This window comes from Columba livia, chromosome 20, assembly GCF_036013475.1.
Source record: "Columba livia isolate bColLiv1 breed racing homer chromosome 20, bColLiv1.pat.W.v2, whole genome shotgun sequence".
In the NCBI taxonomy this organism is placed as follows: Eukaryota; Metazoa; Chordata; class Aves; order Columbiformes; family Columbidae; genus Columba; species Columba livia.
Window position 1 is genome coordinate 4,922,416 of NC_088621.1, and position 14,445 is coordinate 4,936,860.

At 56.4% G+C, this 14,445-nt stretch overlaps 1 protein-coding gene across 3 annotated transcripts; it reads right to left on the reverse strand.

Moving 5' to 3' along the window:
- Positions 1 to 1,315: 1,315 nt before the first annotated feature.
- WDR81 (WD repeat domain 81) lies at positions 1,316 to 14,425 on the reverse strand. 3 transcript variants are annotated; one of them, XM_065036402.1, is made up of 11 exons: positions 14,015 to 14,425; positions 9,548 to 13,114; positions 8,869 to 8,976; positions 8,570 to 8,760; positions 6,493 to 6,683; positions 6,066 to 6,231; positions 5,739 to 5,904; positions 4,768 to 5,466; positions 4,450 to 4,595; positions 4,030 to 4,209; positions 1,316 to 3,076 (listed from the first exon to the last, which is right to left on the reverse strand). In XM_065036402.1, the coding sequence occupies exons 2-11, from the start codon at positions 13,104 to 13,106 to the stop codon at positions 2,750 to 2,752; spliced, it is 5,733 nt and encodes a 1,910-aa protein (XP_064892474.1). In that variant the 5' UTR covers positions 13,107 to 13,114; positions 14,015 to 14,425; the 3' UTR covers positions 1,316 to 2,749. The 3 variants fall into 3 exon arrangements, with proteins under 3 accessions (XP_064892474.1, XP_064892473.1, XP_064892472.1); XM_065036401.1 differs by having other exon boundaries at positions 9,548 to 13,117; XM_065036400.1 differs by having other exon boundaries at positions 9,548 to 13,229; positions 14,015 to 14,424.
- Positions 14,426 to 14,445: the final 20 nt, after the last annotated feature.

Here is a 14,445-nt window from a genome sequence, read left to right on the forward strand (position 1 = left end):
ACCACTGAGTTTATGAGCTTCAAAGCTCCCATCAGTTGTTCCTGGTGGTGGCTCCACTTCCCGTATACTCCTGTGCTGGGAATACACTGTTTTATTTATAGAATCACAGAATAGTTGGGTTGGAAGGGACCTTCTCAGCTCCCCCAGTACCACCCCTGCCATGAGCAGGGACATCTTCACCAGCTCGGGTTGCTCAGAGCCCCGTCCAGCCTGGCCTGGGATGGTTCATCCACCACCTCTCTGGGCAACCTGGGACAGTGTGTTTCCACACTTAGTGTGAAATATTTATTTCTCATGTCCAGCCTGAATCTCCCACCTTTAGTTTAAAACCATCACCCTTTGTCCTATCACAACAGGCCCTGCTAAAAAGTCTGTCCCCATCTTTCTTATCAGCCCCTTTTAAGTATGGAAAGGTCACAGTAAGATCTCCCTGGAGCTTCTCGTCTCCAGCTGAACAGCCCAACTCTCAGCCTGTCCTCCCAGCAGAGTTGTTCCAGTCTTGAACCATTTCCGTGACCTCCTCCGGACCCTAAAAGAGGGTCATAACCTTTAGTGAAAATTTAGAGCTTGGTATTTATCGCCAATTTTCTTTGGAGATTTTCTTTGTAGAAACCCCCAGGCATTTACTCCCTGTATCCCAGCTGCTTCTACTGCAGCAGGCGCGAGGCACCAGCTGGAACAGATGGCAGGTGCCCGAGGGCCGGTGGCCACGTACCAGAGCAGGACGCAGCGATGCTCGGGCTGGGCTGAGCCAAGAGCAGCTGGTACCTCCCAGGGACACCCGCGCTCTGCCGGGGCAGTTGGCCCTGCTGCCGGCTCCACAGCACGCAGGCACCACTGGGGCATGAAGAAGAGTCTTGGGGATGGGCAGAACTCCAGCAGTCCTGTCCTGTGTGGTTCTGTGCTGTATGAAGAAGCGATGGGGATCCGTCCCAGCTCTCAGTGAGAGAGGAGTCACTAATGAGCCGTGGGAAACACTAATTGCAGTGGTTGCATTCATACGTTCCTTACAGTGGCTCTTGGTTCCCAAGCTCACCCCAGACACTGGGATGGAGTGAGAAGGAGACGGGTCTGAGCTCTGCAACCACAAATTACTTTGGGACATGCTGCTGTGACACAGGGAGCTCCTTCTCCTTGGAAAGCAGATCCAAGTCCCTGTGCAGCAGAGTCCTACCTGACATCCAGAGCACCTTCACCCATCCCAGCAACACAAAAGGTGCCTGAATGCAAAGTTTTAGCTTCGGCTGCCAGAGCAAGAGCAACAGGCAGCACACCCAGCCCTGCACCGCACCACACCAGGGCCACACACCATCTCTGCATCTCTTTCAAAGAGTTTATTAGAAGTAAATATTTACATCTATTGCAAATGGTTAATAGGCAACAAGGGACTGAGAGCTCCCCTTGGGTAGGGAAGGACAGCGAGGGCCAACCGCTCGCTCTCCCGGGAGCAGAGGGCAGCTTTCCCAACTGCAGGTGGCTCAGAGGAACCGGCAGCTGGATGAAAGCCCTTTCCCCTCCCAGGACAAGCCGCAGCAGGTTCCTCCTCTGCCCAAGATAAGAGCTTCCCGCTCCCGATACTGGCTCTGACTAGGCTGAAGGATGGATGGGAAAAGGGCTGCAAAAGTGAGGAAACTGCTCCTAGTGCTGGGTGAAAGATCACTATCCTCACCTTTGGGGGGGAACAGCCGGTGCTGTCCCACAGGGAAGGTCAGGAGACTGTTCTGGGTTGTAACCCCTGGCTCTCACCCTACAAGAGCAGGAGGTGACAAAACTGAGCACCTTTTCGCTGTCCTGTCTTCCCCAGGAGTCTGACCAGCACAAAGGAGAGCAGAGAGGTGTACAAAGAAAATTTCTTGAGAAACGCTGCCAGTGCGCAACACACAGGGCATTCCTCACCCCTGGCATAATCAAGGGATGCAGTGCTGCTGGGGCAGGAACCAACAACATCCCCACCCTACTACTCCAGAAGCCAAATCCCTCATGGAAGCATCTAGTTCTGGCCTCCCTAGACAGCCACGTTCCCAACCCAAACTGTCCCTCTGCAGCAGCTTGTTCCTAAAGGATCTGGCAGAGAAGAAAGGGTTTGTGCCTTGGCTGATTTCCATTCCTGTCTTTGCCATGGAGTCAGTAAGGCAGCAGGAGTGCTCTAGTTAACCTCTCCTCCTCCCAAACAGGCTCTAACTTGGCCAGCAGAACCTGAAGTTCACAGAGCGCATCCTCTGGGCCTTGAGCACAGACCATGGGAGGAGGAGATTCCCAGCACCAGGCAGCAATTCCCAGGCCCAGCTTATTCTACCCTAGTAAGATTGTTCAGTGTTTCAGGAGGGGAGTGAGAAGGGTAAGTGCAGATGGCAGTAGCTATAACTGTTGTGTTCTTACCAAAGGGCACCTCTTACGCCTTAACTGAAGGAGGGAGGAAAGCCCGTGGTCTCTGTTACTCTGGAGGGCAGCTCACAGTCCCCTGGGGATCAGGCACACGTGGTATGGAAAGCTCCAGGCCTCTCTGCAGGGGTGACAGTGACCTACACCACCAGTATTTCTCCCAGCAGCAGTGGAGGTTTCTCAGTTATGGCTTTTTTCTTTTGAAAGATACAGGAAGAGGTGAGAGATGCTGTACCAAGTGCTCACTAACAAGTACACCTCTCCCCTGCATCCTCTGTTCAGAAACGTCTAATTCTGCCTCCTCTGCCGGCTTCCAGCTCTGCCACCAGCGCTGTGGGACAACCACAAGCTCCTGGGCCTGGGGTCCCTATGCCAGGAGGCGTATGACACCGTTGTCTGAGCCCAGCAGGAGGTGGCATTTCGTGGGCAGCACCGCCAGGCTGGTCAGCGTACCCCGAAAATTCTCCGAGCTCAGCTTGGTCGTGCTGATGGGCAGAGCTGAGGACTCCAGCATGGAGTAGACACCAATCTTGTTGGCCACAGTGCCGGTCACCACTTCGTTGCCGTAGAGGTCAAACGCGTGGATGGGTTCAGATGCAGATTTGTAGTGGTGCAAAGGCTTCTGCTCCAGTTCCTTCCAGACAGTCAGGGAATGATCCGAAGAGGAGCTGATGAGCACACTGCCCTCCGCAGCCTGCGGGAGAGGAAAGGCCAGTGAACCAACACTGCTGCAGTAAAAACTCCCAATCTCATCCTGCAAATGAGATCAGCAGGTGGCTGCCAACAACGCAGCAGTCCCAGTGCAATCCCCTGGGACAGTCTCAGCCATTTCCAAGCAACTGATGGTGCTGAGCTGTATTAACAAGGCATCTGGACAGACACTGGAAGCCACAGGACTCTCTGGTAGCTGGCAACCTCCTCTAGCGCTGTCCTCCAAGAGATGGGATGTGTCTTTTCTCAACAACATCCTGATACTCAGCAGAACTAATTTATCATTTGTTCCTACTGCAGTAAGTAAAGAGATTATCATGAGGTCTCCCGCTCCATCAAACCACCTGCCACATTATTTTCCTTCTCAGGAAAAGGAACTGGGAGGCTCTCTCACAGCAGAAAACACTGCTGAGGGCAAGAGAAGCCTGGAGCTGCTTTTCAGCAGAGCTAGTGAGAGGGCAAACAACACCCAGCACTGGACTTTGTTTAACCTGCATTTGGGTCGAGGACACTGGAGCTGCAACGCTGCTCCCTGCGGGTGGGTAAATATGGACAAGAGTTACTCATTAGAGCGACTTTCTCACAGGGGTGCTGAGAGGTCTGCAGAGAAAGCAACACACTCGTTTCTTCACGGGAGACATGTCTCCTCCCTGCTCCTGCTGCACACCTGGCACTGACACCTGGGAGGGCTGGTTTCTGTTCAGCACACACTGGACCATGAAGAGCCGCCCGCTGCGCAAATCATGGGGCAGTAGAGCTTGAGCAGCCTCTCAGAGACACCGCAAGGGATGGAGGAATGCCCAGAGGATGGAGGAACACCCAGAGGATGGAGCAGACAAGCCCTGCCAAGCCAGAAGGATGCTCCACACAACCTCAGTGGATATTCTGGAAGCCCACAAAGCAGCTCCTCACCCTCAGCCCAGCTGGACCTCTCACCTTGATCTGCAGGATGTCTCCCTCATGGGCGGGCCACCCCCGCATGATGAGTCCTGTCCTGGTGTCCAGCAGCACAATGAAACCAGAGGAGAAGCCGGCCATAACACTGCGCCCATTGGGACTCACGGCCAAGCAGCGGATGAGCCCAGCGCTCACCCCACTGGCCAAGCGAAACTCGTGCTAAAAGAGAAAGAATCCAGCTACTGGGGGATGAAGATTGTGGGGCTGGACTAGATGACCTTTGAAGGTTGTTTCCAACCCAAACTATGATTTTATAATCAGGGGATCCAGCATTTAGGGGACAAGGGCCCCTGGGGCCAGGCTGGCTTTTGTGGAGTCATGGCAGCTTTGGGCCAGCCGTGATCCCATCATGAAGCACACGGATAGAGGAGGGAGCTCCCAGAACTCCAGACTCCCTACCTGCAGCCCCGGCTTCCTGGGATCGATGAAGCGCAGCACAGAGTCTGCGCTGGCCACAGAGATGCTGTGATAGGGAGGTGGCATGGTGGTCACTGCTGTGATGGGGACTTTGCTGTCTAATTCATCAAAAGTCCGGAGAAGTTTGCCTGTGAAAACGTGACACAGATATTATGGCAGTAGATGTAGGGAGAAGGTACACAGCAAATCTTCAGTTCTGTGCTGGTTTTTAACAGGAGCCATCAAAACTCAATCCAGCCCCTCTGTCTTTAAGGACCAGACCAGTCCACTCCAGCCAGCGCTCACCCCTTCCCTTCTTACCTGTGAACTGGTCCCAGATGTGCACGGTCCCGTCGCAGCTCACCACGTGCTGCGATGCCTCCAGCTGGCTCACGTAGAAAACAGACTTCTTGTGCTCAACGTACGTGAAGCGCGGTGGCACCTCGCTGGTGCCATCCCCGTAGTTGTACAAGGGCCAAAGGCGGACGGTTTTGTCCTTGCTGCCACTCAGGAAGAAGTCCTCGCTGCTGAGCGGTGCCACGCACTTGATGGCCCCGGAATGCCCTGAGAAACTCTGCAGCTTGATCTGGTGGAAGTGGAAGCGGGGGTCATGTTGGCTCACCCCGATCTCGTACTGCCAGTAAGCCAGCCAGTTCCCGCACAGCATGTGGGTGCTGCGAGGAAGGTCGTGCTTCAGGGTGTTCTCCTCGCTGGATGAGCTGGGAGTAAAGCCGTCGGCGCCAGCACTGAGGCGAAGCAAGCTAAGACCGTCACGCTGTGTGTCCACAGGGACCTGGATGCGGTTCCCTACCAGCACGCTGCCGAAAGTCCCAGAGTGACTGTCCTCGTGGTGGCTTGAGAACGCCTCGGTCCCTCGCGGATCTTGGTCTGAGCCCACCGCACTCGGCGTTTGCTCCAGGCTAACGACCTGTAGGCTCTTGGGGTTCACGTTCTCCAGGTACAGGCCGGCCAGCTTCTCAACCAGCGAGTGGTTGGGCACAACTGTCCGGATAACATCGCCTGAAAGAGAGAAAACGTGGCTCTGAGGGAATGAATTTCACCGTTATCATCTCCCGCCATCAATGGCAGAACAAAGGACAGCACAGGGTTGCTAATACAATGTCCCTCACACACAGCTCGCAGCAAAAGCTCCCAACCCACCAAGCAGACCAAGCCCCAGTGCAGAAGCTGTGGGTTTCCCCAGCAGCCCTACACCCCCTGACTTCTCCTCAGTTCAGATCCATAGCACGGAACTCTCTCCAAAACCCCAGGAGATGGTGGCCAAGCCATACCTAGCAGGCAGGAGAAGGGGATGTAGGTGATGTAGGCCATCTCAGGGTTAAACACCTTCTGTAACTCCATCAGCACAGCCGGGTCCAGAGCCAGCAGCTTCCCATCCGAAAGGGGAACCTCCATCAGCGGCACCTCACAGCTGCTCAGCGACTCCACTGTCAACCCCTGGGCATGAGAAAACAGGAAGATACCCCAGATCAGACGCTTTCACCACATAATTACACAAACACAGCTGACACCAGTACTGGTGTGCACAAGTGTGCCCACCACACTCCTGCAGCTGGGTGCTGGGGGATGGCAGGAGGAACCTCTCCCACGTCACTGACCTGGTCTTGCAGCTCCTGTAGCAGTGAGAAAGCACCGAAGAAGTTTCTCACTGTGTCACTCAAATGCTGCTGCACCATCTCCTGCCCAATCCGCAGGCAGATCAAGGCAATTAGGCTGATTGTCTTAACGCAGAGGACAACGCGAGCCTGGGCACCACTGGGGAAACTGAAGAGGACATCCATTACCAGCTTGTCCTCCACCTATCACTTTTTCCCCCCTCTGTTTCATGCTTCCTGCCTTGTCTGTGTTACCAGAAGGCCCTGAGCAGCACACACTCTCCGTGCACACTGTGCACCAGTGCAAGGACGTGCACACTGCGGCAGGAGCAGCCCCACAACCCCAGGAGCACTGAAGCCCTCACAGACCATTCCCAAATCCCCCATTCTGAGTTGTGCCGCTCCTGTCTGAATGCACGGCAGCACTTACCCGACGGTCAGTGAAGTGAGGAAGCCCAGCACCGGGAGCAGCACCTCCTGGCTAATTTTGGGGAGAATGTCCATCAGCGTGGTGTCCGAGAGACACACCACGATCTTCTGGGTCAGCGTCACCGCGGCCAGGAGCCCGGCCTCCTTACGACTGTTCAGCCGGCCACCGCCGGCCCCGCCGCCGGGCGCAACCTGCAAAAGGAGTTTTCTGCATCGAGGCCACCATCCCCCAGCAGGACACATCCCAGAATCACCCCCGCTCAGCCTCAAAACGCAGCACGGCCATGCTGGTCACAGCCCCTGCGAAAGGAACCCGAGCACCGAGTCTCAACAGCAACTCGTGTCGTTGACTCGGGGGATGAGCCTGAAAACTGACGGACAGGTGTGAGCACCAGAGATGAGCCTGGAGAGAACAGGGCACGACACCCTCAAAATCGCATGTGTCCTCTGGAGGGAATCTCCTTGCAGGATGTTCCCACAGATGCAACACTCGGAAGGGAGAGAGACAAACACAGACTGACCTGGTTTGTCACCAGCCTGGACACCCCAGAGCATCGTTTGCCAGCGCAGGAAGAGGAGAAACCTATGACATACGACTTAAAGCAAGAATCGGTGTCTTCACCCCATGCCGTGGTGAGCCTGGATGCACAGGCTGCAGAGGAACAGTCCTCGCATGAAATATCCAAGCATGAAGTCTGGGCAAACCTGCTGCTGACTTCTAGAAATGCAGCTGCTAATAATTTCACGAGGCTGAAGGGCACATTGTTTTTTGCTGACAAATACCGATGCTGGCTGCAGCAATGCCAAAGAGTTAACAACATCAGCAGCAACACTGACAGACTTCTTTCTAGATCGTCCTATTTCCTAACTCGTAGTCAAACACCCAAGGAAAAGAGAGCCAGTAACAAAAACCACAAACAATTCCCGGTTTCCACTATATTTCTTGTACACCTGCCATCTTCCAGCTCATCACAGAGGCTCTTCCTCTCACAAAAGATCCGCTCTGCCAAATCCTGCAAGAACGATATTGACTTGATCCTATTTGTGACCCGCAAGTTTTGTTGCTTTAACAGCAGGTTGCCAAATGCTGTTCACCGGGGTATTAATCCCCCCAGCACCCCTGAGCAATAAGTTTAGTAAAGCAAAGCAGAACAGCTGGAGCTATGATTGCAACTGGGTGGAGAATGACTTTGCTGAAAAATGGGATTTTTTCCCCTGAAAAAATCTCCCCTTCAACACTGGAAAAACTGACAATGCCTTTTTGTTTTCTTTAAATGAACAGCTGTGGCCTCTTTTCCTCTACATTTAAATTATCAAAAAGCTATTGAAGTTTTCCATTTAAACAAGAATCCATAACCAAAGTGTTTATAACCACTAAAAAAGGAGCAATATGAAAAATAAGCCTGTTTTAAACATTCAAAAACATTTTTTTGATGAAAAATCGGTTTGTTTTTCAATCAGCTGCATTACACAATTTTCTTCTTCCTATTCAGCTACAAATTTCAAGCTGAAAAGTTGGTAAGTCCTGCCAGCATTTTTTTAAACAGTCAAAAAACCTCCTTTAGCCTCTCCCCAGCTCATCCCCTATCTCCCCACCCAGATCTCTCAAAACACTCACCCCAGCAATCCCGCGGCAGCTCCGCCTGCCCGTTATCACAATCCCACCCTTGTGCCAGCTCTGTTGCAGCACAGTCACCCAGCAAAGCAATAAAACCCCTTTTTCTCTGGCTTTGTGAATGCCAGGAAAGGGTCTGGACAGGGAAAGCACCCAGATAACATGGGGAAGGAGGAGATGCAGCAGCCCGATGCGGATCCGTGGTGGCTGAGGCTTGCTGAAGAGCAAACCCCACGTCCGCAGCTGCACGGTTCGCTGGAAGCCGATCAGAGCTCATCGCAAGGGTGAAGGTGCCTCTTCTGGCTGTATCAGCACAGGCAGAGCTCAGCCAAGCACAAATTTTTACACTAAGAGGCTCCTGGAGAGTCTGGGCTGTTTTCTGCGCATCCTCCTTTTGTGCTTGGGCACAGCTCTGGCTCCAACACACACAAGAAGAGGAGAAAAGGCAAAGAAAGATACTAACCAGGTAGCTGGTGTAGGGCAGGTACTGGTAGGTGAGGACGGGCTCTCCATACAGATACGCCACGTGCACCAGACAGGCCAGCACTGGCTTGGACACCTGATCTCCCAGCACTGGCCGCTTTTGGTAGATATTTCCCGTGCTCAGGGGACTGTTCTCATCGTTGCTTGGTACAAACTGCTGCCTGGTCGGGCCTGACAGAGACAACACCATGAGCTGAAGCAGGAGGCTACACCCAAGCCACCAGCAAGACTGTTTGAGGGCACAGACCCCGCCAGGACTCCCCAAAGAACAAACATTACCGACATAGCAGGATGTGAGCAGACGGAGCAGGTTCCTGGCGATGAAGCGGGACGTGACGGTAGGGCCCAGCTTGGCAGAGAGCCACCTTACCATCTTACAGGCTGTGTCTGCAAAACAACAACAGTCACAAGGACAGAGCCCGGCACGGAGCAGATTAGTTATCACAGCTTCCCGCCCCTCAGATCCACACACTGCAGTGGAGACATGGCCTTTTATGCCGGTTTCATCACTGTCCCCAAGCTTAGACCACAGACACCCCCAAATCTGAACCCATTTAGAATCACAGAATCATTTTGGTTGGAAGAGACCCTCAAGACCATCGAATTCAACCATTAACCCAACAATGGCACTAAACCACATCCCTGAAAACATCATCTCTGTGACTGTTCGACCCCTCCAGGGATGGTGACTCCACCACTGCCCTGGGCAGCCTGTTCCAATGCCTGACAACGCTTTCAGTGAAAAATATTTTCCCAATATCCAATCTGAACATCCCCTGGCACAACTTGAGGCCGTTTCCTCTCATCCTGTGCTTGTTACTTGGGAGAAGAGCCCAACTCCCCCTGGCTCCAACCTCCTTCCAGGCAGTTCTTCCCAGGCTCTCCCTTTCTCCCACTCTCTGCTTTGCTGGTTGTTGGGCACACTCCACAGAAAGGCTCAGCCCCAGCAGGGTCTTACCCAGGAGTATTGTCTGCTCTTTGTCACCGGGGTGATCCGGCAGCTCCTCTCCCTCTCCATCCTCTGGTTCGCTGCCATCATCAGCCAGGGTGACATCCACGGAGGCACCGGCATCCACGGCCACTGCCAGCTCTGCATCAACCGCAGCGTCATCGTGCTCCTCTTCATCATGCTCTTCTTCCTCCTCCTCCGAGTCCTCACTCTGTTTTAGGTCCTGGCTGCTGTCCACGGACTTCAAGCTGCTCTTGTCCTTCTGGGAATCCCCGTCCACAGGCCTGTCCTCTCCCAGGGACACCTCGCTGGCGCTGCTCTTGTCACTCAGCCGCCCAAGGCTGAGCGATTCCTGCTCCTGAGGCTGCAGGGACTCCCCGACATAGAGGCCGCTCTGGAAGTCCTCGCTCTCGGGCAGGTAGGCTTGGTCATGGAAGCTGACACCAGAGGTGTAGTCGAGGAGGTCGAGCGCAGCCGAGCTGTGCTCCACGTCCATTTTGATCTCCTCCCCGAACACGCACGACACCGGGCTTTCTCCTCCGCTTTCATCATCCTCAGCCACGCCGAGGAGGGATTTGCTCTCCTCCCGGGAGTTCTCGATGCCAACGAGAATCTGCAGGATGTGGGGCAGCAGGTTGAGGAGGAAGGACTGCAGCCCCAGGCGCACGATCAGCTGGGCGACGAAGCAATCTGTATAGAGGTAGAACCTGCCGTGGCGGTAGCAGGGGGTCTCGTACGCCCCGATCAACGGCTTGAGCAGGTATTTATTTGCGTTCTTCGGACCTAGGGATTTAGCTATAGGTTCAAAGAGATACCACGCTGCGTAGACAGCGGTGTTCTCCTCAGACATCAGAGATAATATGAAGGGCAGAAGAATCTCCAAGCCTTCAGGAGTGATTTCAGAAAGAATCCCCTCCAGCTGTTGCCACAGCTGGAAAACAAGTTCCCGGCCCTCACCTTCATCCTCTATTTTCTTTGTCTGATAGGTGAAAATGAATTTATGCAGGGCTGGGAAGTATGTGGGGAAGGGGACAATAGAGCTGAAGGGACTGAGGAGTTGCGTGGGACAGGGTGGGGGGAGGCCCTGGGAGATGGGTTTGTACTCAAACAGCTGCACCGCACCGCTGCCCAGCTTTGTCTTCAGCAGCTTCTCCACCGGCACGCTCAGCTGCAGCAGGACGTGCAGCACATGCTGCAGCGGGGCCGGGATCTCCTTGGGGTAGTAGCGACAGAGGTTACGCACCATCAGGAACCGCTCCAAGAGGGTTGCGTCAGGCTTCGAAGGACGAATCCTTGGGGCAAATATAATCTCAGCTACCAGAATGCCCAAAGCTTGCATGTCCCTCTGGAAAAGGTCTGAGAGACCCAGGGGTGGCTCTTCCCATGGCTGCTCCATCAGCTGCATTTCACTGCTTAAGCCTTTTACCAAGAAATTGTCCAGTTTCTCCAGTTCTTCCAGGGCCTGGAGTGGATTGAAGCCTTCGGGAAGGGTGATCTTCATGTCAACCTGATCCACAATGCCTGCCTTGCTCCGACGGAGAGGTCGGACACCTGAGGTTTTGCTTTCAGTGGCATAAGCAGGGAGGGTGGAGGGCTGTGCCGAAGGCACAGGGGCACAGGGCTGATCAGCAGCTCTACTAGTGACAGAAATCGAATCCAGGGCTTCTGTGCCTTGCTCCAAATCATCCTCACCAGCAATGGGTTTCTCCCCAGACCAGGTGGTTTCACTAGGAGTAGCCTCCAGGACCAGCCCATTAACCACATCTGTCACCTGGCCTTGGATATCCTCCAAAAACACAGTCTCCCTGATATTCTGGAGAAGAGGCCGGGCGATGGCTGGAGCTTCAGCAGGCGTGTAGGCAGGTCCCACCATGCGCCTGGGATGCGGCTGGTCGAAGAGCTGCACAACCCCATAAGTCGTCAGATGCGTGTGGTTGTCTACTAGATGGAGGCAGACGTTCTTCTCCTTGACAGCATCCTTCCCCAGGAGCTTGTACCCAAAAGTGAGATCGATCCAGTGGTGGAGGTCCTGAGAAACTTCCCGGCTCTCCAGCAGCATGCGGTGGACTTGGATGAACTCCTCGTAGGAGCTACACCAAGATGGCACATCCAGGTCTGGCATGTCGGGATGGATGGATCGGAAGATGGAGGGGTCTGTATAAAACTCTGGGATGCACTCGTCCGGGGTCCAGCTCTGCATGCGCTCCATGCTGGCTGGATACTCGTTGGGCTCCCACTGGGACCTCACGTGGCAGCACAGCACCGCCTTGGGTGTCCTCCGAGCCGTGTACACGTAGTAGGTGATATCCGAAAGGACATCTGAGATGTGGTGGGGGACATGGAGCTGCTCCCCACTTGACCCACCAGCAACAAATGCCTGCTTGGTCATCTCATAGGTGAAGTCCAGCTGCTTGTCTCCCTTGTTGAGTCGGAACTTGGATTTCCTCAGGTCCCTGAACTTCCCATTTTTGGTAGTGAAGTCCACCACCCATGGGAGAACCGGGTGGTAATTGGGGTCTCCCATTCTCCTCCCAGCCAAACTGTTCAGACGCATAAGGTAGTCAAAGTTGCTGACCTGCCCGTGTACCCACTGTAACACCAGGTCTCGGAGCTCCTTCTGGCAGACGGTGCACCTCGCCTCCCGCCCTGGCACGCCAGCGCTGCTTTGCTCACTCATTTGTTCCAGACCAGCCTCCAGATTCGCTTCCTCCTTCTTTGGTCCCTCGTAGTCTCTGAAGTTCACACGGAGCCGGCTGCACAACTTCTCGTCCACAGCCACGTCCCGAAGGGTGAAGGCGCCGCAAGCCAGACCTGCCTGGTGACAAGCCCTCATGGCCTGCAGCACGTGGAAGAGGAGGAAGAGGATTTTGGCGTGGCTGTTGGTGAGTTTGGCCGGGCTGAAAGTCACGATGTCGTGCAAACAGAACTGCACGTATGGGTAGATGATATACAGCATGTTGGCCGACTCCAGCAGAGCTTCAGCCTGCAGTATGTTGGGGCAGGAGGGCACTCCTTTGGCAGCCGCCACGCTCTCCTTGGCAGGGGAAGCACCGGGCATGTTCTTGCCCACCTGAAGGATGGGACAGCCATAAGCCTTCTGCAGGGCGGCCCGCAGCGCGTCCAGGGCCAGCACGGTGGGCGGCACGTCGGCGTGCCAGTACGGCCGCACGTAGAGGCAGTGAGCCTGGCACCAGAGGTTTCGGTAATTCTGGGAGGCGACGCTCTGCATGAAGCCGTGCAGGGTCTCCGGGCTGCCCTGACGCTGGTCACAGGTGGGGGGCTGCACCCGCAGTGGGTACATCAACCGCTCCTTCCGCAGCCCGTGGATCTCCACCCGTGTCCAGCCCGCAGGCAGCTTCTGCACCGAGTGCTGCAGGAACGTCCGCACCTCCACGTCACTCAGCCCCTCCGGCCGCGGGCACAGCCCGGGCAGCACACGCCGCTCCTTGAGGCTCGTCAGCCATTTCACCGGGACGAAGGCGGTAACGTGGGTCCCCTCGGCGGCGGCCGCCAGCTGCCGGCGGTCGATGCTCAGGTCTTTCTCCACGCTCCGGAGGAAGCCGTCCATGTCGGCTCCTGCTGGATGAAAGGCAGCCCGGAGAGGCTGTGAGGGAGCGGGCGAGCGTGGCACCGTCCCTGCCCTCCCCGCGGGAGCCCCGCCGAGCAGCAAGTCTCACTTCCCCATTGACACCTGGGGAAAAAAATGCTGATTCTAGGAGTTTGTTTAAAAGATGGTATATCTAGGAAGGGTGGGTGTTGAGAAAGGACCAGCCCTGGATGAGGTGGACAAGATGGGACCCCCGCTGCCAAGGAGGGGGACCTGGTGTGACCTCCACAGCCCTACAGAGAGGGGCATGGTGGGACCCGTGGGGGATCATGATGGGACACGTGCAGCCACAGGGCTGGGGAAGGGGACATGACGGGACCTCTGCACCTGGGGAGAGGAACACAACAGGACCTCCAGAGCTCTAGGGCCAGAGACAGGGACACGATGGGACTTGTACGGGACATGATGTCACCTCCACAGCCCTGGGGCCGGTGGAGGGGACACAGTGGGACCTGTGCAGCTGGGGAGGGGGACATGACAGGACCACTGCAGCCACAGGGCTGGTGAGGGCGACACGATGGCACCTCCGCAGCTGGTGGGGGGACGGGATGGGACACCTGCAGCCCCGGTGCTGGGACACAAGCCCAGGGACAATGGCATCTCCGCAGCTCCCGGGGGTGACGCGGGAGGCTGCCGTGTGCCCTTGAGCCAGGACCACATCCCCAGCCCCCGAGGAGAGGCCACGACCGCAGGGGCAGCGCCGGCACCGTGTCCCAGCCCCGGCCCCCACAGGGCCCTGGCTACCGGCGCTGGGGAGACAGAGGCAGATTGAGCCCCATAGACTCGAGGGCTCGTCCCAGGGGCCCCTCACTTCTCCCGGGGGGTCCCTCACCGTCCCGGGGTCCCCGCAGCCCCCGGCCCCGCGTTACCTGGCGGTGCGGCGGCCTCAGCCGCGGCGGGCGGGGGCGACGCGGGCCCCCGCCATGTTGGTCAGGTGACAGCGGTCACATGCGGCCGCCGTGCCGCCATGTGCCCGGGGGGCGCGGGGGGGGGAAAGGGACACGGGACACACACACACCCCCCCTACCCCCGCCCCCGCCCAGCCCCGGTACCCCCGGGGGCGGGAGCCCCACTCGGGACGCGGGGCCCGGGCTCCCTCCAGCGGCCGCCGGAGCGGGGGTTGCGCAAGGCCGGGGCGCGGTGCCTATAGATGGGCAGGCGGCGGGGCATGACGCGGCAGCGCCGCCGGCTGACGTCAAAGGCGCCCCGGGCTGTCAGCTGGAGTCGGGCGAGCCGAGCTGACGAGGCAGCCGGCCTTAAAGGGGTCCCCGCGGCGGGAGGTGGACCCCACCGGCGGCAG

Excerpts from the sequence above, each read along its gene's own strand:
- WDR81 (XM_065036402.1), bottom strand. The coding sequence starts at position 13,106 with ATGGACGGCTTCCTCCGGAGCGTGGAGAAAGACCTGAGCATCGACCGC. Across the intron at positions 8,977-9,547 it reads AGAGCAGACAATACTCCTGG|ACACAGCCTGTAAGATGGTA; the intron begins GTAAGACCCTGC and ends GTTGTTTTGCAG. Across the intron at positions 8,761-8,868 it reads GCTCACATCCTGCTATGTCG|GCCCGACCAGGCAGCAGTTT; the intron begins GTAATGTTTGTT and ends TGTCTCTGTCAG.